The following is a 26,958-nucleotide window of genomic DNA, read 5'->3' as shown; positions in this document are numbered from 1 at the left end:
TAGGAAGGATACAACCGCCACGGAGCATAAAAGGTAGAATCAGTATTTGCACACCTGCTGGAGAGTCATCGTCAATCCTGGATTGGTACTATTCACATTACTAACTTGGCTCTTACCGCTTTTCCGAGGTCTATTCTACTGCCGTACGTTAATATTTGAAGTGTGCACGAACAGGAAAACATGGAAACGATGAAAATAAATGCTGGAAAAGTTGAACACCTAGTTTAGTCCTTGGCGAGAAGTGTTCAGAGTCGGTAGTGGTCTAGTGTATCAAAGTAGTGCTGGTTAAAATGGTTTGGTCCGCTATTATTGAATCCCTGCAAATACGTTACTAGTGAAATTGTGCACAGTTCTACATACGTACCAGTAGAGATTGCGTGTTACCTTTTTTTAGCTTATGAGACTCGTTTTTTGTGAAAATTTTATCCAGTCAGCGTGATAAAAGCACTAAAGAAGTTGCATTGCAGGTATAGTTCAGCGGAAAGCATCCCGTGAATATTAAACCAAGGATAATGCAGATGCAAAATTCTGCAGAAATAAACGGATTGGAATTGAAAAAATTTAACTATAATGATTTTTACAGGATAGCGTACCTTAGAATAAGAAGATTTAAAGTTACATCAAAATGGCATCCCAAACTAACAATATACCTAGTAGTTCCGGTAGCAACTCTTCCTTAACAAATACGCACACCGACGAGCGCTTGGTGGTGAGTGGATTAATATATTTGAAATTTGATAGCTCTTGGAAATGTTCATTTCCTTAGTAAATTCTGCGGGTATAAATTAAGAGAAATAATTAAAAATCATGAATATGAATTGTATAAGCACCTCCATACATTTTTTGAATTTAATGCAACATTATGGCGGTTTTTCACTAGTACACATAATTGTTAATACCGATACATCCAATTTTCTTAGTGAAACATGTTCCAAAATTAATCGATTTTAGATTAGAACACATGCAGTATGCAATTCGGTCAAACATGTATGTAGTGCTAAACATGTACCTTTATTATTGAAATGAGCATCTCTATAGACCAGCAAAGAAGTAGGTTTCAGAAATCGTTTATGCTAATTTAGTATCAACCTTTTTCCCATGTTTCACCCCTGAACTAGGTCGCTGTACGAATACGTCCTTTGAGCGATGGCAACGAGTCCAACTGTGTGCAGGTTCTTTCCCATCGGTCACTGCTCTTCGACGAGGGCAATCGAAATAAACCAAAAAAATATAATTATGATTACGTATTTGGCGAAACATCCAGTCAAGTATGTCCCTTCTGTTCACGTCAAGGCCAATATTAATAATCTAAATTAGACTCCTTAATCTTCTTATTTTAAGTCTGCCATAGATTAGTTTAAAACTATAATAATTCTACATAAAAATGCACTCTCCTAGTGCGTTTTCCACATTTGAAACAAAAAAAAATCAATTCAAGCGACAAAAAATACTTGAAAAAAAAATATTTTTACTTCTGATGTTTGTTTTTATGAAATAAAAATTAACATGCATTTTTAAATACATTTTATTCAATTCAAAAAATAATATTAGCCGACAATTGAAAAAAAAATATAATTTACATAATCAGACTTCAAGGTAGTCTTTGCTGATTTATTTTACATTCTCTGTATACAAAAAGAAAATATTGCTAGTTTAAAAGTTAAGTTAGGCTAGATCGAGTCAAGAAAATCGATATTTTCGGCTCTTTTTTCTACCTTATCCAGGAAGAGGTGTACAAAACAACAACAGCACCTCTCGTGCAGGACGTTTTAAATGGATACAACGCGGCAGTGTTTGCGTATGGGGCAACCGAGTCCGGAAAAACTCACACTATGCTAGGCCAAAGTCCAAAGAAGTCTAGTTCATCATATGATGAAGCAAAAACGCAAGAGGATGGGCTAATGATCAAAGCAGTGGCTGATATATTCAAGTTCATCGAAAGCTCAGAAAATCCGGATAACTTCAAGGTAAGTTGAGAATAATGGCGAAACAATATGAATCAAACACTCCGCAAGACTTTGGAATGCAAGATGTAACATTTCAATCGAGTCGAATAAGGATCGGGATCCGTTAGGTTGTTGACAATAAGATTCGTGGGAGGCTGTTTGCTAAGCAAGATTACATTTAGCCCGTGTACTATCGATTTGCTGATTTTTTAGAGAGAGATGTTTGGATTCCATTTGACCGATATACATCTTACTGATTCTCCATAGTGTTGGTGGAATTAGAGGGTGCCATAGCAAAAGGTCAATAATAAAATGGTGATTGATTTGTTTATTTGGTCATTTACTCGAATAACAAAGAGACCATTCATAAATTACGTAATGCAAAAATTGCCCAAGATTGACTCCCCTCACTCCATGTAACAAATTGTCATAAATTTTTCTACACCCCTCCCCCCATTTATGTAACAAATTCCTCGAACAAAAATTTTGTTCAGTAAAAACCTGTTACGTAATGAACTAGCTTACTCCCCCTCCCCCCTATGTCACAACTTGCCGTACTCCCTCCTCTCCCTAAAAGCGTTACGTAATTTATGAATGGTCCCAAATGGGAAAAACTTGAAAAAGTCAAAGTTATGCGGAATATTATGAATTTTGAGTCTGTGTCTTGGTCTGTGTTGTTTGTTGTATTGAATGCTTTTATTTACTACAAACGCAGGTAAGTCCACTTATAGGATTTTCGATTAATGTGCACTGGTGTTGTGGAGTGCACTGGTTTTGCACTTTCTAGCAGAAGTGCCAATGGAACATACCCAGTTTTTTGCACTTCTGCTAGAAAGTGCAAAAATGGTGCAAAACCAGTGCACTCCACTACACCGGCGTCAATCAATCGAAAACCCCATTAGTCTCCTCTAATATTGTTACCAGCGTAAGTTTTACACAGAAAAACCTTTTAGTGGGATTTAAAAATATGGGGCAATATTTAAAAAAGTATTCAGTTTTCTATTAATCATATATTGTTCTCGTCGATTTTTCCGCCAAGATATTAGCAATAAATTAAAGCTACGTGTGCATATGCGTCTATTTCCGCCTTTATAATCTGCTGTGATTTTTATGAACTTTCTAGCATATATTTCTAATAAGCATTCATTGAGTAGATAGACTATGTCCAATGCATAAAATTTACTACAGAAGAAACGAGAGGCAGATAGTGAAATATGCTTTCGATGATTAAATAACGTTCTTATTGTTTTTCAGTAAACAAAAGAACTTTTTTCGTTTAATTTTTAATAAGAAATCAGTGTTTCAACCATGATGAGATTATAGAACATTGAAAAATATTATTCTTTTATAACTGAGCAATGCTTCATTAGTCATTAACAATGGCAAAAACAAAGAATTCTTCAATATATAACTATATGTTGATGCTTAAGCAATATTTCCAATTATATCTCATTTTCGACGTTTTCTTTTATTCTGGTGGGGTAACATTGTTGTTCGAATGAAAATCAAATATGTCTTTTTGTTTATTTTAACAATCATATATATAAATTATTATTATGTGGACACAACGCAGTATTAAACAGAGCTGAATGAAAGGTAACTAATTGTTTGTTTTGTTAATGGGGAGCAAAACACGGCTTCAAATCTGATACATTTCATAGAGGTTAAAATGAAGAAATAATCAAACTGGTGTTGGAGAAATGTAGCGTTTTGCTCCCATGGTTAGCACAAGGAATTAAATAGCTAAATACACATCACGACCACGAATTAGTTTGATATGACATAATTTAATTTCCACCTAAACGATTGGTACAAATTCAATGAGCTGAAATGCGAAAAATCATTTATTATCGGTTTCAATCATTAATATTGCTGGACCGCAACCAATGCTGTTTCACAGGCTAGAACCGAGTTGACATTGCAATATGTATTGCAAAAGAAGAAATTACATTGTGCATAACAGAATGAACTTTTTCATGCAAAAACGACATAGTGGTATCATAAATTATTCCTCCTATTATATATTTTTTAATTCTATGGTTGCAATTCCTTTCAACGCGTCAATCATGTTATCGAGCCTAATTAATATTTAGGTTAAGTGTTTCAAATAAATCGACTTGCATAAATAAATAAAACTATTTCTTGTTTTAAATACAGAATTCTAGCTACTAATAAATTTTTCGTTTTCATGTTCATCATGCTGCTATAATGCTCTTAAATTGTTATTGATCATGTCCATAGGACATTCATAATTAATTTGCCCAGAAAATAATATTTGACAACCCAAATAAAAAAAATGTTCATTTTTGCCGTGTTACTTTTATTTCATATTAAAGGTCGGCAATTTCGTATGTTCTCCTGTAAATTCCTTGCTTGTTGATGACAGAAAACAACGTAGAAGTGTAAATCGGATAAAAAACCGTACTGGTACTCCTTGATTATGTGTGTACTGGTGTTTTTAAACGTTGTTGCCATTATAGTTTCACACCATTCTCTCAATAGTTTACACCATTGGATGTCATTTTATCGTTCTGCCGGATGCCATCACTTAGAAGCAAGTTTCTTGCAGAAACTTCTCATTTTGTGCATCGCGTGCAATAAAAGTTTACTACGTTTATCGAATTGCTCGACGACAGCATTAATTGCTTTTTATTGATCACGAACGTTCGAGGTCGATTCTTGTTTGATTCAAGTTTTTGCCGATCTTTGATAAACCCATACTGCTTAATTATTAATATTAACAGGAAGAAAAACTCTATTTTAAGTATTGTATGGAGTTGAAAGACATACAAACAACAAAAAGCATTAGTGAATTTAAAGTTAGTTTCAAAAGTTTTGTGGGAACAATTTGTTTTCCTTCCTTCATTTTAGCTTATGGCACTGTAATTAAATATTAAGTTTCCTAATAAATTGGTCATATTTTGCTTATCGAAACAGAAATAGAATAACTGCGCCAGTAACCGCTAAGTGTTGACAACGGATTAATGGCGCTGATGTGGTTTCTAGAAGTGCTACGCGTTGGCATTAAACGACTTTAGCACAACTTTCTTTAACGGTTAGGTTACTCTATATTAAGTACACGTTACATGACAAGGTAATTAAAACTCATGGCATGAAAAGTTCAAGGGAAATATTGCACGTAATAAACCGTATCAGCAATTTGTACATCAAGTCCAATGCCCTCACAAAAGAGTATATTAAGATGTCATCAAAACGAACTCAGATTGAAGGCTTAGCTTCAGTGACGTGTTGGTGCTTAGAGTGCTAGTCACGAAAGAAAAAAGAAAATCGATTATTACATTAAACAGCACGCAATCCTTTAACTAAAATAGTTTCGATTCTCTACATCGTAGATGTGCATAATACATATCACATAAACATAGATGCGTAGAAGATAATTAATTTACACGCTAGGTCAACATTCTTTGTACAATGTACATAATATAAATAAAAAATCTTCCCGACCCATAAAGAAGCGAATCTATCAGGAATAGTGATGACAAAAGCGGTGTTTAGAGATTTAACCTGTTTATTTGGCATGTTTTAGTTGTATGTTTTAAATTAACCTTCACAATTCCATATTTTTAGTTTCTTCAGTCCTCAACGAATTCTTGAAATACGCTTTGCTTAAAAATTTCATTTTCTGAGTCACTGTTGTGTTCTAACATATCATTAAATGACATGCTGATATCTGTCGTAATGGGATTGAATCTATGATAGAACGTGGTTCTTCAAAAATGTCGATGTAGACTTACTCCTTACTATTATTATTATTGTCTATTGGGGCTCTAACTTATTTGGTTATTCGCCCTAGACTGACTCCTTATCTGATCACCATTTTTGATAACCTGGAAGTTGTATCTATTTTGAGAATAGTAAAGAGCAGTGATGCAAATTTTCTTTTTTACCCCAACAATGATTCAAATTCATAGCCTCCCTTAATCATTCACTTTCTAGTTAGTGGGATTTTCATGACTAAACCGTAGGTCTTCATTTCAAATTGATGTTATTTTCATTTACCAACCAAAGTTGTCATCTGCTCTGCAGAGGCCAGTTTAGGTTAAATTTTGACATGTTTTGCGTTTTCAAGCTTACATGAACAGTAAAAAGTATGTTCAGAGTAGGGTCAATGAAATTGAAAAGGAATGGAAAATGATTGAGCAGCTCGGCTGTTTGAAAGAATGATGCAAAAGAACAACTGCGAATTGAACATAGTAGGTCATGATTTGAGATTTGTTCTTCCTTCAAGTTCAAAACAACCTGTTGAAAATTTGCAGCCTTGGTAAAGAGTATCTCATTAAAAATGCGATAATTGGATATTTCTATAATAACAAAGACAGCAGATCCCAGAGCACAGATCGTGGGAAGTTTCCCCCTTTTATGGCGTATACTATATCTTTGTCCACTGAACAAATGCTCTTTTGGATGAATTTTTGCTCATATCGTTGACCAACGACAAACATTCTGTACTGTAAAATTTACCTGTACTAATCAGTAATCAGGAGTTGGAATAAATAGACACAAAGTTATTCTCTTTTTTAACATAATTATAGGTAGCAAAAACTTGGCATCATACCTGACTGTTTTGGTTTTTCGATGAACTGGTTTTACATTACCGCGGTCCGCGACTGGATTTTTTTTTGTGCTGATAAATATAGAATTTAAAACTTTAACGATGTTCGCTCGTGTTTTTCTAAGTCGAATAATCTGGTCAAAAATATGCGGAGTTGGGAATCTTAGAAACTACACAATGACGCCCCTACATCGAAGTTTTCTCGTAAGCCTTTTTGATTTTTTTTTGAAATTTGCTTCTATGTTCTATAAATTGAATAATCCTGTCAATCGATTCAGTTTCATAGGTTGACACGAACTTTTTATAATTATGCTTGTACATATAACAAATCATGATATCAGCAATGGAGAAACCGCCAAACGGATATTTCCAAAATCATTTACGGGTTGAACATCACCATTTTTTCTTGAAAATATATCAATAAACAAGATAACGATCAATTTTAACCTTCCACATGCACATTATTTTGAACTATTCCAAGATAGTTTAATAAACCTGTTTTCCTGTTTTACTCCATAATGTTCAGATAACCATGTCATACCTGGAAATTTATAATGAACTCATCCGAGACCTTCTGAATCCAGGTGGTCCTCTAGAATTACGTGAGGTAAGTCTTCTGCTGTTTTTCCTTGATTACCACCGGAATGGTTCACTGCATCTTCGAATAGAAAGTCACTTATTGTGTTTTCTTTGCCACTTCTATTCGAAAAAGCAACACCAACGCACAGAGCTGTATACCTTGGTGAAGATCAATGATAATTTTAATAAGACAGTACGAAATCCTATACTATTCACAGGATAACAAAGGAAACCAATCAGTGACTGGTTTGTCGGAGATATCAACTACCTCAAAACAGGAAATTATACAATTGTTAGTAAAAGGGAACAAGGCTCGTACCGTGGAACCGACTGCAGCTAATCAAACTTCATCTCGAAGTCATGCCCTGCTTGGCATTACGGTTTTAAACCAAACTTCTATCGGTATCAAACAAGGGCGTCTATTTCTAACAGATTTGGCTGGTTCAGAGCGAGCACGGAAAACCAAGAATCGAGGCAAACGTCTTCAAGAGGGAGCTCATATTAATCGTAGTTTGCTGGCACTAGGAAATTGCATTAACGCTCTGGCTGGTGGAGCAAGATATGTGAACTATAGAGATTCCAAATTGACACGTTTACTTAAGGAAGCCCTTAGTGGTCGCTGTAAAACTGTTATGATAGCTCATGTAGCTCCGGATGCAAAACATCGCGATGAGACTAAGAATACATTGGTCTACGCTGATCGAGCAAATCATATCACTACACGGTTGCAAAATCCTACAATTTTGGAGGAACATCGAGAATTACCGATGGCACACTATCAGACACTGGTTTCTGAATTACGGGAAGAAGTTAGTCGGTTGAGGGATAAAATGTTATCTGATCGACCACGAAGTGGAGCTGCTCAGAAGCAACAACAGGCACCGATGATTGACGATAATTCATCCGAGGATCAAATAAAAAAAGTGGAATTGAAATATCTGAGAGAACAAATCGTTCATACATTTAAGCTGCAAATGAGATTAAGACGTAGGCTATTGGAAGCAGATAGTCATTTATTAGGGCTGGAATTGGACGCGGAAAGGCAGCACATGGTCATATCACATTGGCAGAGTCGACAGGGCAAGTTGTATGATCGAATGGATGCTGATGAAGGTGAAAAATGATGATAATTAAACGTCGTAGTTTACATTAGATTGTTTCCTAGATTCGGATTCGGAGGGTAATTCTGCTTTACGCTCGGCCTGGAGTGAATTGTCAGCCATAGAGAAAGAAGTGAAACGATATCGCGAAATAAGACTAGCGACGGAACACGATTTAGAGGAATGTCGAAAGAAGGGAGTAGCTTTGGAAGATGTAAGTGCAAAATCGTTTCTTATTATTTGTTGTTATATTGACTTCTTATGTTGAAATTTTGAAATGAATGTAATTTAATTAAATAGTAGCTTTTTTAAATTTACTTATTTTTTGGTAGATGCTATTAAAAACGTTATTATCAATATTTGAGTCCGTTAACCTTTAAAGTTTTTTTATTCTCATTTCATGAAATAACATATTTACATTAAAAACATTACACAACAATGCTACGCTAAGGAACTTCCGGAACGAATAAGTAGCGACGAAGAACGCGAACTATTATCATTATTGTGCAGAGTGCACGAGTTAGAAGCAGATAAGGTTTGTTTTTATATTCCTTTAGAATAAAGTGACCAGACGTTCCGGTTTAGTCGGGTCAGTTCCGGATTAAAAGGACTTGTCCAGCACGATGATTCTCCCAAAATACCTCAGGAACACAATTATTGTACAAAAATCATGAAGGGTTTTGTGTCGTGCTACTTTATCCCCAAATAATATGTGAAACGTGCAAGGTAGTTCTTAATTCCAATGATATCCGTATCGACTAATAGCATGAGTCAGTTCATAGATTTTTGCGATGTTTTTTCAGTCTAACAAAAGTTGAACAACTATCTAGCAAACATACATCTTTTATAGGTTTCTTGGAAACTTCCCGAATTTATTCCGAAAACATTTGGCCACTTTACCTTAGAAGGTAGTCCATGTTACAATTTCAGGATTTTTTTTCTATTATCAAGGTTTCTCTACAAGCAGAGCGCTTAGCTAGACAAGCAGAACTCAGGCGTCGCGATCTACAGTTGTTGCGAGCTGAGCGTCAGAGAAGATTATGCGAAGATATCATCAGCACCCAAAGAAGAATAATTGAAAGTGAGTTTAGAGATTTTTTATGTACCTTGAAATAAGCCTTAAAATGAATTTATTTTAGATGGGAATGTTGAACTTCCAGATGAGTTACGGGAGCTATATGCACTGTATCAACAGGAGATACACGCAAGCACATATACTAGTGGACGAAAGACGGCAGGTTATGAATACAGCGATAGCAAATTGCCTTCGATTTATCACAAGGATCGTGGGTACGTATGTGTGTGATACGCCAGGGTAAACGCTGTTAAAAATTTACTTTTTATTGGCCCTTATGGGAGGACGACATTGTAAATTTACACGTTGTTTCAATGCTATTATGATTTAAAACTGTTCAGTTTAGTTTGGAAATGAGATATCAACCCTGTTCAAATAACAAATTTAATTCACTGGTCGGAACGTTTGACATATCAGAAACTATCCAATGGAAATGTTGGAAGTCTAAATGCATGTATGCATATCTCTAATTGTCAGTTTGATTTCCAAGTAAACTTGATATGAGATTTAAACAATGATCAATAGTTCAACTAGAAAGCGATTATGAGAACGTGCTAACTTGTGAATTAACAGTATTTACAGTGAGTACGAGTATAGAAATTGTCCAAAGGTTTTGAGTCTACGTGGTATATGCAAGCCCTTTGGACTCCTACACAATGTCGGCGATCGACCAAAAGAAATTCAAGAAACAATTTCTGCACGTATCATTAGTATAGAAATAATTGTATGTTCTACAAATGTTTTCAGCATCACCTCGCCAGGCAGCTCAAGTTCCGGTTCGGAATGGTCCCCGTCACCGCTACCACCAATCGATGCAGAGGGAAATGTCATCAATCCAGATCGCGTAATGGGACCACCGGTGGGTCCGAAACTTCCGTCTATCGATCGCTTGCGTAGCAGCTACGGAAGTACTCAAAGCACATCAAGTGATGATTGAAAACTATGCTGAATAACCGTCTAGTTTCAAAATGTTTGCACATAAGAGAAGCAATAAATACTTTATTTATTAAATATCCTGCAATGATAATGAGTTTATTGGATTAATTTGTAAATTCAAAGGCGATAAATGCAGTTGAATAGAAAAACGATAATTTTGCAATAGTACACTAATAAATACCAATAGTTGTTTATCTTTTGAGTATAAGGTTCTATTCGCATTGGTTTTCGTTAAACATTTTGATTTTATACGCATGGTTCTACGTAATTACCGGGGAACAAACCGGTAACACCATCCATAACACCTTCCCACCAGCCATCATCGTTTTTCTTCAGTACGTACAGTACTGAACTCTCTTGGAAGCTTAGTTCGTCATCCTTATCAGCGTAATAATCATAGATGGCGACTACTTTTTCAATGTAGTTCTTTGGAACCCATCCCGGTAAATTTTGATCCTCTGGAACAATCGGAGCAACAAGACTTTGAGTGTTTCTCGGCCTTCCAAAATCAGCATGATCCGATTCTTCTGGAGGCGGTGGGGGAGGCAAAGGTGGTGACTGCGAACCGGGACGCGGCATGTTTCGACTGAGTGTATGCATTCCAATGTGACTATGGTCAGGCATTTCATGAGTTACCGTCAATGGAGATGGTGGCGCTATAACAAAGAAATTAGTTAGTATTAAGAATTGAACGAAGCATAAACATACTAACGTGGCATACTGTTGCGTTCATCAAATGTCGACTGATGTTGAATAGTAGAAGGTGGCATCGGATGCACCATACTAACTTGTGGTGGATGATGCATTGCAATCTGACTTGGTGGCATTGGCATTGGGAGAGCACTGTAACCAGGTCCACGTTCACCACCAGATCTTCTGGGATGCCCTACCGGGAAATTCGGAGCATAATGTGATGGGACTTGGGGAGGTACTACCACAGGTGGCGTACGATATTCTCGCGAGGACTTTCCCAACGTTCCTGTATTGTTTGTGCTTTTTCCAAGTGTACCAGTATGTCCAGCACTACGAGTCATTTGTGGTGGCGTTGGAGGTTTCGTGGTTGGCGGAGGGCCTACCGAAATGTTAGCTGATAGTGACTGGATCGACCCTTGGCTTGATACACGATGCTTTTTCTGACTGTTATTGGTTAGTGCTATACCATGACCAATATCGTCCAACAGGCTATAGTCGATAGGCTTGCGTACATATTTGATAGGCTTTTCCGGATTCAGTGGTGCCACGATCTTGTACTGTCTCGTACTTACTTTGTTGGCAGTCAATACGCCGATTTCGCGTCGAGCTACCTTTTCTTTATGAATCATCACCGTTTGGGATATATGATTCATCTGAGACTCCATCTCGGCCATCTGAGTGGCTTGAAGATCCATCAGCTGCAAAAAATTATATGCCAGTGTGTTGATTTGATAGGCCACACTAGCTAAAGACTGCGTTGTGTAATTTTTCGTCTCCTCAAGAGAAACTTTTTTGTTATCAGACCTACAATTAATATTAATTGAATGGGAATTAAGAAATTAAATTTAAAGGAAGGTTATCTATCGGTCCAATTAGAATAAGGTATTACAAATTAACAATACATGCATAAAGCAAACCAATAGTTTTCAATTAAATGCACTGATTACCCCACCCATATTGCTAAAGCCCGTATTACTGTTTCGTAAGATCATTTACCCACCTGTAGTAAGTATCTTCGCAGTACTCAGCTACACGTTCAAGATTTGTATAACTTTCTAGGAGGTTTTGCCTTCCTTCCGGAATTTCGGTGCGAATAAGAGTAATTAAATCGTCCATTTTCTCTCTGAAAATATGAAAGTGAAATAGTCAGCAATAGTTAATTTCTTCACTGTCTGCACTCGTTATTGATTATCAGTGGATATTGGAATTAAATGTTGACATTTTCTACGACTACTGGTAACGATAATTAATTATTATTTACCAATTGCTGGATATTTCGTCAACTGAGTCTGTCACTACTTTCAATAACTTTTATTAAAATGGGCATTGGGCACAACTAGATGTTAATATAAGGTGGGAGTTATCATTACGTTTATGAGTGTAGGAGAATAAACGTCAAAACGATCGTTTACGTCATATGCCAATGTGAGGTATTGAACAGATGAGGGTGAACGTCATTCTTTAATGCATCGACACAAAAGGCCTCAGAAAGGTACGCAAACAGTGTGCAGAGAGTGAAGCCAAAAAAAGTCTACCTATCGAGTGTGGTAGGTAATCCTAGAAAAGAAAATGATTACTAAAGACTTGCTTTATATTATACTTACCTTAGATTATTCAGCAGCAATAAAAATAAAAAAAAATACAAGCTAAACGAAGCGATTACATCGCGACTCAAAAATTAATAACAAAAAAAAAATTATGACAGTTTGGATATTGAGAACCCTTTATCAGAGTCCATAAATACAAGTCGCGCCAAGGAACCTAATCACAATCGACTACTCGTTTACCTCTACGTATCGTAAGCGGTCCTTACACGATTAATACATTTGACAATACTATTGAAAAAAATATTGATGATGTAATGAAAATTTAAGATTGGCGATATGCATTCAAATAAGTTTGACGTGCTGCTAGAAATTGCGTCAGTAAATCGAGTGTACTTATCGTGCAAGATCCACTATACAGATAATATTACAAATCAATATACTGCATGTGTATGTTTGCACATTGCGTATGCAGCGTTATGCGAATCTCGAATTGACTCTGTTTTCAATGAGTGTAGTCAACTGTTTGGTCGCTGCGCCCCGAATAGCCATGTGTGAGATCATCTTCGTAAACGGTACTTTTGTGTTAGGCAGGTTGCAATGGAAGTGGGTGTCAAAATGAGAGTGTATGGCCGGATTGGGAATAGGAGAGAGCTTGGTGAGAGGGAAAGAATGAGAATAACGGGATGAACGGAAAAACGATTCATTAGAAAAAGTAGGCTATGGAATATAATTTCTTTCTTTCGGAAAATAATTTGTCGGCGCACGGACGTGATTTGTAAAACCGATCATAAATTTTGAAAAATAAAATGGCTGACCAGCCGAAAAAGAAAAATCACGACATCGAGCAAAATTAGAATCCAGCTTTGCTGCAGAGATGGATTCAAATTGTGCTCGATAGGTAGATTTTTTTTACTTCACTTTTTGCGCAACTGTTCTCTATAAACTGTGCATCTGTTTTTCGATGCCCAGTTCTAGCTAAAATCGGTTGTGTCACTGGAGCCGGAATACGAACTGAAACGAGCCAGAATTCCAGTTCATTTCCGGCTGAACTTTACTGGGTATGATTACGGCGTAAAAGCCAACTGTCAAAATTTACTTTGAATGAAAATTCCGGACGAACGGTGTGTTTACATTTTTTAATGTGGTTTTCGTTTGAGGCGAAACTGAGTCAGTTCCTAACCCCAACTGCTGTCAAAATGTATGAATTGACAGCGGTTGGGGTTAGAACCTGACTCAGTTTCAGGTTCAAGATAATCGCCATAAGAAAACCAATTGGGTAATTAAGCTATATATAGTTTTCCGTTCCATTCGATAAATTTTAGGTCCAATATACATAATATAACATTATTTCAAAAAAAATATTCGTTGTTATACGTAAAAACGATTTTTTTGTTTTTTAAAATAAATCTTATGTAAACTTGGCAACCATACATAGGAAAACTGCGGTTGTTTACATCTGGCCTATCAGGACAACACCCAAAATGAAAAAAAAACTATATGCAATCGATGGTGTTTATGTCAAATAAAAACAACCCTCCGAGAAAACCGAGAAAACATGCCCTAACTTTTTCTGGTAGGCCTTATTTGCCGTGCTAATTCGATATGTCAAATCCTTCCTATAGTGTCAAATCCAGACTCTCAACATATTTCTTTATTTTAAATTTTAATATTATTTTCACGTTTCCTGAGTTTGCACATTGTTGCAATCACGAAAATCAGATTTATCGATGTAAGTAATAAAAAACGACTTTTTTTTTCTTATTTAATGACCCAATTAAAATCATTCTGAAGTTTTCGAAGTTCAACATATATATTGTTATGTCACATATATTGTTATAGACACACAAAAACAATAGGAAATAACAGTTCATCAATGGCCAATTTGGTAAAGCTAACAATAATGTAATCCATACATTCCAACAGATTTTACCAGAGACTAATTGAGACGGCCTACTCGCGAGTTTCCCGTGGCTCAAGAGGTACTAACTCATGTAGGACTAGAGAGTCCCTCGAAATGTGAAATGGAAAACGCGTTGGTAATCGAGTATGCTTTGCTTTGCTGTGCTGTGTTTTTCTGACAGGCTACCGTTTGTTTATTGTGCATCACGGAAAATAATTTTTCTGTCGAGAAGTTGTTAGCAGCTCGTATGCAATTTCCGAAATTCAATTATTATTCAAAGCAGCACGATTTTTGGAGGACGAGTTTCCAGTCTTTAAAAGCCTTCATAATGGAGTATTGTTTGAAATGACGGTTTTGTTGGAGCAACGTGGGATGACGTCAAAATAACCGTTCAATAGAAGTCCATCATTGGACCCGTGTGGAACGATTTTGAACCAATTTTTGGGATTTTCAGTGGGTACTTACACTCAAAAAATGTAAACGTTATGCCTATTGATTTTACACATAGATTTTTGCAATTAGTGGAGGCAGATAGACACTATTTGCTGGCACATAAAACCCGATTCTATAACATTACGCACATATAACTTATCTGTGTGCATACGTAGTTTATACAATTGACACATAGAAGGTATATGTGCGCAACATATACCTTGCATTTTCCTCACAGGTGCATTTTCTTCTTCATATGGATTTTAAGTAGTTTGAAGCAAATTGAATTAACGCTTGGATTTTTTTCAGTGTAGGCCCTAATAAAAGTTCTGTGTCAAAATAGCCATAAAATTCTTCCGATCAATTTAGCAACACTACTTGAACACCGCGCATACGTCACAAGTGAGAAAACTGGATGAATGAATGAGATTGCAAAGAGATTCCTAGGAATATCAATTGCTTGATTGCTGGAATCAGCATAACGGTAAGGTTTTCCTTCAAGGTCACTCAGAAGTATTAGAATATACAGTCAGCATATGATTCACGGTGAGAAAGTTGAATTGAAGTAGTTTTCGTATAAACAGCTAATCCTTGATCTCCCTAAACCACTCACAACTCCCTTTTTTGTTGCAGTAGAGCTGATTTTTCATAAAATTGTTAGTGAAAAAGCGCTAAAGTAATTCAATTCGCTTGAAGTTTAATTCAATTAAACATGTCAGCCATTGACTTGCTAAAGGAGCTTATCAGAGCTACGGAAAAGGCAGCGAATATTGCTCGAATTTGTCGAAAAGACGAACATCTTTTTAGTTTACTGGTGCAAGAAAAATCTAAAGAAGAATCCAATTCAAGATTTGAACACGATTTTAAAACATTAGCGGACTGTTTAATCCAAGAAGCAGTTAAGCATGATATCGGAAAAAAGGTATCTTGATCTATACTTATAATACGATGGTAATTTCACGTATTATTTAGTTTCCAGGATTACGTGAAAATATTCGCGGTGAAGAAAATCCCAACTTCACTAATTCCAATGGAGAATCGATCGTTGTGACTGTGAGCGAAGACAAAAATGAAACCATTGATAATATTCAAAAGGTTGTATATGAAATATAAGATATGATTGTTACTTGTTACGTAAACATATTTCAGATACTGAATGGGGATAGAGACGCAGCCGTTCAACTTGTCGAAGAGGTCTTCAGAGAAATTGAAATTGATTTAGAAAAATGGCAAATCCCAGAAGAATCTATTTCCTTAGACAACGATATAAATGAGTTGGGCATTTGGATTGACCCAATAGATGCTACAGCAGAGTATATACGTGCCCAAGATAAAACAACAAAATATCCTAATATAAAGGCATCAGGGCTTGAATGTGTGACTGTTTTAATAGGTGTTTACGAGACATTACGTGGAGATCCCATTATTGGAGTTGTAAATCAGCCTTTTGCTAGCAAAAATGAGGCAGACTCTTATGAAAGTCGAATATTTTGGGGATTGACCATTGGTGATTTGAAATATAATAATGTAATGGCTGTCGAAAATGAGGACAGAATTGCAATTCTATCACCTTCAGAGCAGTCTAAATATGTAGAATTTCTAAAGAATCAACTCAAGTACGACATTGTTTATTCGTCGGGTGCAGGTCATAAAATATTGAAGGTTGTTACTGGGGAAGCTGAATTATTTTTGCTTAGCAAAGGTACAACCTACAAATGGGACACCTGTGCACCTCAAGCAATTTTAAGATCATTGGATGGGGAGTTATTTAATTTACAAGACACCCTCATCAACAAATCGCTGAAGAAAATATCCTATCACGATAAAAAAATTATTCGCAACACTGGAGGGTTAATTGCATACCGAAACATCGAAAAATTTAAAGATTTTTTGAAGTTGTAAGGATATATTGAAAGATTTTTGTTAAACTCCCTAAAATAAAAGTAACCGAGCAGTAAAATATACCTTAAAATATCTAGTCACAAATGGAATAGCGGCTGTTGATTGTTGTCAATAAGTATATTACAATGTTTACATGTTACACATCCTAATCAGTAGTTGTAGATATCTCTATAGTCGAATATTTGTTCATCCTGAACATAATCATTGCTTGCTGATAGTTAATAATATACCATACAATTCTCAACGTGCTATTTATATATTTTAAGTTTGCGGAAAAAACAAGTGAAATTCATTTAACTACTAACCAAAACTTTTTTTTTGGAGATTAAGATTTTGTGACAGTATTAGAGCTGTGGGACATGATGAATATAGTATAATGTTATTATGCTGTTTAGATATTTAGAATTTTTTTCTCGTCCTCACAGGTGCATACTGGCGTGAGCATCGGATAAAGCCCAATGGGTATGTCTACTAGTAAAGCCATTAGAGGGTTAATCCCTAGCCAACCGATACGCACGTCAGTTAATGTTTTGTAGCTTGAACGTCAAAACAGAACAAACTCAAATCAACATGATTACGAATAAATGCATATTAATGTAAAACGAATATAAAACAGATATCAATTAGAAGAGCTTTAATGTATATTTAGAATGTAGTTGGGTATTTGATATGCCAAGATGATGTTTATATGTTTTGTGGAAATAAAATCACCAAATGCGTTGTGAAAAATATCTACATTTAATAGTATCGTGGCCTGAGCCATTTCAAAGTATCGTGGATCGTATATACATTGTACTTTAATTAATCCGAACCCATTTTAGATTCTGTCACTGTTTGTTAATGCTGTCTTTAGACAACATTATAATCTGACCTTTACGTATTCTATGGGGTTTCCTATATGCATGGGACATGGATGCATAGAGGAGCAGTATGGATGAAATTGAGTGGCGTAGAGTTATAAATTGCAACATGGAATTCCAATCCTTATACTTGCATAGAATATAACAATATTCCTTCGAGCTCATTAACCTGGACTCTTCTTTCCTGCAGTACTTGCGTTGTTTTACCATAGTGTCTGTTTCTTGTTGGTACGGTATTCTGGTTGCAGTTGAACATCGAAATAGTGAACTTGCGCCTTTCGATTTTTCTCCTATTTTCAGCATGCGGAACTAAAGCGCAACTTTTGTAGATGATGCGCAAGTTGATTCTTTAACATGTACATAAGATGCGCATTAGTTGCCCACTCTGCAAATAGGGAAAAAACGAAAGGCGCAAGTCAATTTTTCGATTTTCAACTGCAACCAGAATAGGAAAAATACAGTATATAGTCTAACCCAGTATAGTCTAATCTAATTTTGCACAACTCATCCATATGCTTTTGTGACAGTATTAGAACTACGTTTACGGTTAGCGCAAAAATTCAATCACGGGAAAAATCGATACTTAATTGAAAAAAGGATATAATTGATTTGATCAATTTTCATAATCGATGAAATGGTTACGAGAATTTCCAAGACCCTAAACATTGCTGAAGCTTCCAAATGTAGCTTTTCCCGTATCATAATCGTTTTATTCGTAATATTGCTAATTTGTGCAAAAATTGATTACGTCGTCTACCCAATAAGCATTCTGCGCTAGTTCAGCGCATTGGATGTTTGACTATATGCAACGGTCGTTCAGCATTTCTAAAGGGCCGGTACTAAACAACTGGCGTAAACAAAAGGGGAGCTGCATCGACATAACGAACAAAATTATTTTTTACTGATTTTATACGGAAATGTGTAGGGCATGTTCAAGAGTGGTTTGCACAGTTCATGACACTTCTAAAATTATAAAACTATAACTTGCTTTGTATTGCAGTAGTATTAGTGAATCTGAATCGCTCGTACTAAATATAATTAATATAGTAATTCAGGTACTTAAACCATTTTAAGTATTCATGTACATATCTATAAATCACATGTTTTCTGCGGTTGAATTGCTGTAATTAACTTTAAATAATGGCGATTTTTTTTTAAATAATGGTACTCAAAGTAATTAATTACGTGACTTTTGGCACTGGATCGCATTAAAGATTAAATTTTAATGCTTGCTCCTCTATCATGTGATCAATAATGTTTAGCCATGTGAACTAAAATTTGTTTCGCTCCGCGTGACCCTTAGGTCCGCTTTACATTTACAATATTATTGTCAATACGACGATATTGCCGATATTGCTTCAATACGTCAATCCCATTTGAAATGCAGATCATCAACAGAGATGCCAGGTACTTTTTTCAAATGTCTGCAATAATAATTTTAAAAGTCTGGGAAGAACGAAAAATGTCAGGAAAGCTAGTGTAACCAAAAGCCTTTATATTCAAAAATCTGCAACAAAACTAAAAAATCTGCAAATATCTGCAACCAAAACAGAAAATCTGCAAATATCTGCGTCATCGAAAAAATCTGCACCTTAAATTAAAAGTCTGCGAATTTGCAGACTTGTCTGCAAATCTGGCATCTCCGTCAATTCCATTACACACGCAAACGAAAAAAAATACATAAAATGGAGTTCTTTTGACTCAATCTCGGGGCATCGTGCAGGAAGGTAAAATTAGGTAAACCGTGTTGAAGGTAGTTTTCATTTAACCACAGCAAAAATCACAACTTATTGATAGGTTTTTTTATACTCAACCTTGAATTCAATATACTAAAATTTAAGTTGAATTTACCTAATTTTGAGTATACCCCAAACAACTCAAAAGTACCTTACTGCACGGAAGCCCAGTTAAGCTCAACCGGAAATGAACCGGAATTCTGGCTGGTTCCAATTCGTATTCCGGCTCCAGTGGCACAACCGATTCTAGTTGGAACTTATTCTTTGGATTGTTTTATTTTTGCGTGCACGTACAATGCTTTGGTAATACTACACTCTAAGTGTTGACAAAAATATTAACGTGTAAGAGCCGCTATAAACTTTGGATAAAAAAATATTTTTCCAATTTTAGCTTGCTATAAAAAAATATCTCCTCATTCAAACCAACGTTGTTGGTCAAACCGGCAATCTGTTGGAAACTATTACACTGAAAAAAATCCAAACGTTAATTCTATTTGCTTCAAACCGCTTAAAATTCATATGAAGAAGAAATGCTATTGCTATCACGCGCACACATACCTTCTATGTGTCAACTGTATAAACTATGTATGCACACACATAAGTTATATATGCATACTGTTATAGAATGGGGTTTTATGTGCCTAATAGTTATGAAATGTAAATGTAAGATTAATATTTCTTGTAAATACACACATTAGGTTTATGTTCCAGCAAATAGTGTCTATGCCTCCGTTAATTGCAAAAATCTATGTGTAAAATCAATAGGCATAACGTTTACTTTTTTTTGAGTGTAATGATTTCAGTCTGAATTCCAGCTCAACTGCAACAACCGATCCCGAAATCAGGGATACCTGGTATATTTTTCAAATGTCAATTTCATAAAAAAATGCCTTAACTTTGTCTTGAACGACTAGGATTCTGAATCGGTTTTTGATTTTGAGCCAGAATTCTGCCAGAAATCAGTCAGACATCCGCAAGAAATCTAGAGAAAATTTTCAATAGGACGTAAGTAACAATGAGAATCTCTTTGGGGTCTTTCTCTTCTCTTCATTACTCGGCCATTTCAGCATTTACTACTCTACTCTTTGCATAATATTCTAGTAAAAACCGTCTGCTTTCGATATGTACTGGAAAATTAGTGCAAAGTGTTGTAATGACGTCGTAATAAACGAAAGAGAAAGTAAACAAAGAGAGGCTCTCAATGTTACTTACGTCCTATTGAAAATTTTCTCTAGAAATTGTCTTCAAAATGAAAAACGCGTCTTCATAAATCAAGAGTGCTGATTCAAATGGACCTTAGTGACAAATGTAAACAAACTGAGTTATTTGCAGCACAGCATGTGATTACAACATAGCTAACGAATACCGAAAACGAGGATTCATTATACACAGTATTTATCAAAATAACAAGCATTATATAAAAAGTCGCAAAGTTATCATGATCATATTTTGAAATTTTGCACTTGAGACCTTTTAAAATGAAAGGACCTATGCGCGAAATATTTCAAAACCTCTGCAACTGTTCATAGGCGCCATGTAAAAACGACGCAAGATTCATTTCATTCCATGTTTTCCCCACTGCACATAGGTACCTAGTAAAAACGTCCTAAGCATCAAAATAAAAGAAATTATTTTCTTCTGTTCATGCGACTTATTTTCGAAGTTGAATTTAATAAGTATAATAAATTAAATGATAATTGGAATGCTTAGTTATTCTAAAGTAACATGCCATTCGTTGGTTTTAACCACTTCCAGCCAATGATTTGTTAATATAAACTAAAGTTTCCCGCATTTTTTTCTGCAAGACTTCTGTTAAATCCAGTGCAACTATTTATCATAGTAATGAAGAACATTCGTATTCCGGTGCTCATTTTGTCGAAAACTTTGAAGAAATTCAATATTCGTCGTAAGAGCTACCTTTGCTGAAAAAAGTCGTATGTACAGCGTCGTATGATTCTTGGGCCCGAAAAGAAGACCTATGTGAAAGGTCTTATAATTTTCAAAAGGACGCATCATTCTAAAGCGCTTAAAAACTACATTAGCACTAAACATTTCATATTTTTAGCATTATTTACCTAAAGAGCATAGTCCTTAGACTATATTGGCATAATTGTTCCATCAGAACGCATATTTGTTCTTTAATAGGGATTTGTTTTAGGTCCATGAAACTTCAGCCTCGTTTTTCTCAGTTCGAGCTCAATGTCACTTAGGACCTTTTGAATAAGTACTCTTGAAATTATCAAATGTCATCAAAATAAAAACTTGTCTTCACATCTGGCCAGGGTGGCCAGACCTACCGATTTATCGGTAGTCCTACCGATTTTGGTCTTCCCTACCGATTCCCAGACGACCAAGGCAAAACTACCGATATTTTGTTATTCCTACCGAAAACTACCGATTTTTATTGATTTTGGACACATCCTACTCAACATTCATTTTTTGGGTTGGATTTGATCAGAGATCTGTGTTGTCAGTATTTTACAATTCTATATCAATACTACGTTTTTGGGACAACAACCCGGCCTACCGATAACTACCGATAAACTTTTAGTGATCGTACCGATATTAAGGAATTCTATCTGGCCACCCTGCATCTGGCATCGTTGTCGGTGAGAGAGGTGAGAGAAAATTGAGCATCATTCTCCTTTTTTGTCAAAGCATAAGTTTGTTTGAGCTTGATTATGAAGTGACAGGACAACAGGCATCATAGTCCACATGTGTTGTTCTTACCGGTTGCGTATAGTTGGTGTGTGTAGCAAATAACGTGTTCGCATTTACGGTATTCATTAAACCGAAAGATCTACAATGCCTCCCGTCGCCAAATCCTCCCGTATAAAGGATAAATCTTCCCGAACGAAGGATAAGCCATCGGCCAAACCATTGATTTTATCAAAGAAGGTATATCACATATTTGTAGTTTCCAATATATAACCTGCAATATTTTTATAGCGCTCGTCAAAACAGCATGTAGGAGAACGTAATGAAAAAGGTATAATCTACGTAAAACATCTTCCCAATGGATTTTTTGAAAACCAACTACGAACGTTCTTCTCTCAATTTGGTGATGTGACCCGAGTTCATGTGGCTCGTTCGAAGAAAACTTTACGAAGTCGTGGCTATGCCTATGTTGAATTTCGCTATCGCGAGGTAGCTCAAATCGCTGCGGAGACTATGGATAACTATCTGATGTTCGGAAAGATACTTAAAACTGGAATACTACCAGCAGGTGCAAAACGTATTCCTCGGAAGTACGAAAAAGCTTTTGATTCAAATGGAAAGGAGACTACTACGTATAAACTGTGGCTAAAACGAATGATTTATAAAAGTAATGGACCAGTTACCAAAACAAGAATAGTGAATCGCAACAATCGATCGCTAGCTAAATTAAAAAAACTGAAACAGAAATATGCTGATTTAGGAGTGGAGTATGATGTCACTGAAATTATTCCTGATTTTGATGAGGGCGATATCGTCAAGCCTGTTCGGGATATTGAGGAGGAAATGGCACAAGCTAACAAGAAAAAGAAGAAACCCACCAAGCAAAACAAAGCACAAAATCTAGATGTGTTTCACCAAAACGTAAAGTCTGATGAAGTTAGCGAAGACTCTTCCGATAATGATGAAGACGCAAGCTTTTTACCACTGGAATCCAAAGATTGGGACGCCGCCGAATCTGATTCTGACGGCATATCAGATCAAGCCAGTCAGCCGGCTATCAAAAAGCAAACAAAAGAAGCAGCTCTGCAGTTGGCTAGAAAGTCAAGCTTACGATTTGACAAGATGAAAGACCAGAACAAGGTAAAAAATACTCAGACACCGCTTGTATTAGCTCCTAAAAGTCATTCAGATGATAGTTCCCCTGAAAAAGGAATAGGCAAACCGAAGCAAAAACTTGCACAGAAAGGGAAAAAAATGACAGGTCGAATAGTAAAAATGTCTAAGAAAAACAACCAGAATATTACACGAGAAGCTAGCAGTCCCTTGAAAGCAACAGTGAAAGAAATATTGAAAGATTCAAATGTGAAAAAAATGAAAGTTAAAGATATTATCAATAAGAAGAAGAAGTAAGTGGTAATTAATACATATTTCGTTTTTATTTGCTATAAATTTGATTTTATTATTAATCCTTTTCCTTCGTTGTAGAATTTGAAGTTTTAATTCTTTTCCATTTCATTCGTCGGTTTTGGAACCAAACTTTCACTTGTCGTTCACTCAGATAAAGCGCAACAGCTATTTCATATCGTCTGAGTCGCGTTAGGTAATTTGAATGAGAAAATTCAGCTTCCAGGGCTTTGACCTACAAGAAATCTAATAAAGCGTGAGTGCAATATTCGATTGTATGAATTTACCTGTGATTTGGTAAAGGCTGTTCGCTCTTTTCTGTTGCTGATGTTAGTGTTCCGCCCGTTCTTAGCCGTTGTTACTGAAGGTGAGACTGAAGAGTTTCGCGAAGGAACGGATGCCTGTCTGCATTCATCGTCTGTGGTCACTAATGCGTTGTCTGTGGATATGCATAAACGCCGTTAAAATTAGATGTTTACGAATTTCGTTACAAAAAAGGCTCATCTTGACGAGATAAAAAAAATAAAACAAGCGGGCGGCCGTATATTGCTAATCTGGTTTGAATATAATACAAAGACTGCATATCAATAATATGTAATCTTCGATTAAACTATAAAGCACGCTTAAAAAATGTTTATGTGCACAGTAAAAATGTTTATGTTGTCTTCGACATCGTATCGAATAATTTCAACGCTAACATCGACTTGTGTGCTGCCTATTTCCAGGTATTTTAAGCATTTTAAACAATTGGTACAGAAATAATTTATAAAAACTAAATATTCATTGTTTATTTTTCATTCGAATTATTGACTCTAGACATACGGTGTGTATGATGAATAGACAAGTTGGATTAATTATCGGTTTATAGTAATTTGTTCGATAAGTAGGTTTAAAGAATGGCCGAAGGATTTCTTTGTTTCTGAAAAGAAATCCTTCGGCCATTCTTTAAAACATAAATACGTCATAACTTGCAGCTGTCAGATTGAATTATTTTTGCTTTCAATATCCAACTAGATCCAGAAAGATGCAACATCTGATGGCCGTTGGTTCATTACATATAATCTAAATAAAATATCATTCAATTTCCACAATGTATGAAATTTAAATAAATTGGTCAAATTATTGGGACCATATCAAATCAAATAATCAAAAACTGCCTAGTTATTTTGAAGATCCATCACGCGGGCCAAACTGTCAAATAAAGTGGCTATGTTCCCAAATATAAGTTACTTTGAGTACGTCCTGCTTTTTTGTTCAGTTGGAGGAATGGGCGCGTTGTGTCAGATTGGTCGTGGTAGATTTCGTTTGTGAGTCAGTGAATGCCTGACGAGCAAAAGTGCTTGAGCTGATGGCTATAACTGTCAGCAAAAAATCGAAGATTTTTAAATAAACATTTGTTGTTCAACATGTGCGACATCAAAACAAAGTTTAGTTCAGCGGTCCTCAACCTTGTTTGAACCACGAACCCCATCGCAATCAACCTGGGTGATCGCGGACCTTTTCGCAATCACACGGTTTAACGTCGATTTTGTATGCTGTCAACATTTCAGTCTGTTACTAAAAATCTTGAAATTTCAATATCTATCCTGCAAAGATTTTTTTGTGTATCTCCAGCAAGGACTTCAAGGCCCCCTAGGGGTCCACGGACCTAAGATTGGGAATCGCTGTTTCATGTCCCTTGTACCATACGGAGTTGCCAAAATATATTTATTTATTCATAACACTCATTCTTTTTTCTCCGTATCATTTTAGTTTTCGCCTCTTTGGAGAAGCGGACAAGTATACTCAATAATGCATGAGATTATCTAGAGTGAACAAACAGATAACGAAGACAGACGCTAATCAAAAATCTACAAGCATACGCATACATAATACGGACACCTCAAACAATATTTGATTCCACAAGGCTGAACGATGTTTTAATAATATGTACTCTGTACACAACGCGATAGTATCGTAAAATTCAACGGACCAGAAGGCTAAATGTGGAAGATCTGTTAAGTAAGTAAATTTTATCATTTATAATCGTTGCACTCTGTTATAACCATTCATGCCCATCTCATTGGTAGTTGCTGCATTTTAAGCCAGAGGATATAAGTCTTAGCTGTATTTGACATGAATCCTGAAATAAAATGTGTAACGTGGAATAAATGGACAATCTAGCCTTTTTATCCGCTAAGCCATTTGGGAAACAATAGCAATGGGGATGTTGTAAGGTGTGGTAAAGTCTCTACACATGAGACAGGCCACAACTTCAGCACCATCAAAAGGACTACAACAATTTCGTAAATTAGTTCGACATAGCCGTTTTGATTGAACATGTTTTCAATGTTCAACTTTTAGTTGAATTTATAGGAAAATCAATGTTCTATTTCTCGCTTGCAGTAGGTTACGATAAAATGTTTGCAAATTTCAAACAGAAGTTAATGCTTAATAACCGTGTTCAACAATCGTGTGTCCATGTTACTCACAATTAACATTTTTTAATTGAATTTACTTTGGTTGATGGTTGCAGATGTTCCACCGTTTACGGCCATGAAGCGAAGAACACTTTAAGCATCTAGGTGCAACAATAAAATATAGAAATACTGGTATTTGGAGGCGTCAAAAGCTTAAGAAACACAGACAAAAAATGACTACGAGCATATCCATTTCCTTTTCTATTGTTTTGTTGATATCTTTACAGTTCTCACAACAGTTCTTCGATTTGTGGTTCAGAATGCTTTGAGTACTCTTATAGAAATTTCCTTTTCGACAGTGCACTACACCAATGTAGTCGGTGCTACATTCATTCAAACTTGGGTGTAATCGGTCTTTCTCTATTGTGCACTACACTGGTGTAGCACTAGGTAAAAAAACTTCCAGCAATCGGTATACGGACCATGCGTGCAAACTTGGATATAATGGTTATTCACGCGCAGGTATGCGAAATTGAGTGCGATGGTGATTTAGAACGTATTTCTATTCGAATGTTTACACAATTTTTTTAGCTTATATGTTTGTTCTCTGAGGTTCAACTGAGAAAGCTGTGCCCCGAAAAAGGGTTGAAATTGAAAAAAAAACAGATTATTTGTGAAACGTGGGCAATATCTTCAAAATCATGTTGGATTGTATATTGTCCGCTGAGAAGTCCAATTTTTTTTTCTCAAAATCGTCCACTATCGCCAATAATGGACGTCTTTTAACGTCGTCGAACTTTCATGTCTCATGTACATGATACATTTCATGTCTCATGTACATGATACATAACGCCATCACTATTAAACGAATATGCCAAAATCAAGTGGGGTTGTTTTAAAGCAAAAAACTGCAGTAGTGTTCCTGAGTCCGATCGGCAAGTGCTCAATTGGAAGATCTTGAAACATCTATTTCTTAGGGGGTATCGAACATTCAACAACGGATAATGAATTAGTTATCAGTTCGCGGTCAGTCACTGTCACTGAAGTTGAAAGTTCAGTATTACAGGTTCAGTTTGTTCGCCTATCAACCTCACATGTTTTAATATTATCTATACAGTGGAAAACTAGAAAATCCAACTATTGATTTTTTTCTTGTTCTGTGAAAGCTCATCGCGTCAGAAATAGTGTGTATTATTTATTGTCAGGGAGAATCCTTGT

At 35.9% G+C, this 26,958-nt stretch overlaps 4 protein-coding genes across 5 annotated transcripts in view; 3 read left to right on the top strand and 1 right to left on the bottom strand.

The window, feature by feature from the left end:
* Positions 1-49: 49 nt before the first annotated feature.
* On the top strand, positions 50-10,350 carry LOC131686087 (kinesin-like protein KIF19). The gene is made up of 11 exons (XM_058970229.1): positions 50-467; positions 584-709; positions 1,119-1,268; positions 1,725-1,967; positions 7,046-7,126; positions 7,317-8,211; positions 8,264-8,412; positions 8,650-8,733; positions 9,150-9,279; positions 9,338-9,488; positions 10,021-10,350. The coding sequence occupies exons 2-11, from the start codon at positions 626-628 to the stop codon at positions 10,208-10,210; spliced, it is 2,157 nt and encodes a 718-aa protein (XP_058826212.1). The 5' UTR covers positions 50-467; positions 584-625; the 3' UTR covers positions 10,211-10,350.
* LOC131686094 (abl interactor 2) lies at positions 10,312-12,280 on the bottom strand. Its single transcript, XM_058970242.1, has 4 exons — positions 12,164-12,280; positions 11,903-12,025; positions 10,922-11,706; positions 10,312-10,865 (listed from the first exon to the last, which is right to left on the bottom strand). The coding sequence occupies exons 2-4, from the start codon at positions 12,016-12,018 to the stop codon at positions 10,456-10,458; spliced, it is 1,311 nt and encodes a 436-aa protein (XP_058826225.1). The 5' UTR covers positions 12,019-12,025; positions 12,164-12,280; the 3' UTR covers positions 10,312-10,455.
* A 3,081-nt stretch (positions 12,281-15,361) lies between these two features.
* LOC131681200 (uncharacterized) lies at positions 15,362-25,228 on the top strand. Its single transcript, XM_058961908.1, has 6 exons — positions 15,362-15,703; positions 15,754-15,876; positions 15,931-16,680; positions 22,070-22,177; positions 22,229-23,343; positions 25,094-25,228. Exons 1-6 carry the CDS (start codon positions 15,494-15,496, stop codon positions 25,131-25,133), a joined length of 2,346 nt encoding a protein of 781 aa, XP_058817891.1. The 5' UTR covers positions 15,362-15,493; the 3' UTR covers positions 25,134-25,228.
* The window catches only part of LOC131686082 (aminopeptidase N), a 39,028-nt gene continuing 37,279 nt past the window's right edge, over positions 25,210-26,958 (top strand). For both annotated transcript variants that reach the window (XM_058970224.1, XM_058970222.1), the window contains exon 1: positions 25,210-25,342. In XM_058970224.1, the coding sequence (XP_058826207.1) occupies position 25,342 (1 nt within the window). In that variant the 5' untranslated portion in view covers positions 25,210-25,341. The remainder of the gene's footprint in view (positions 25,343-26,958) is intronic.

This window comes from Topomyia yanbarensis, chromosome 2 (genome assembly GCF_030247195.1).
Source record: "Topomyia yanbarensis strain Yona2022 chromosome 2, ASM3024719v1, whole genome shotgun sequence".
NCBI lineage: Eukaryota > Metazoa > Arthropoda > Insecta > Diptera > Culicidae > Topomyia > Topomyia yanbarensis.
Note: the sequence above shows the minus strand (reverse complement) of the source record. Positions and strands in the feature narration are given on the sequence as shown.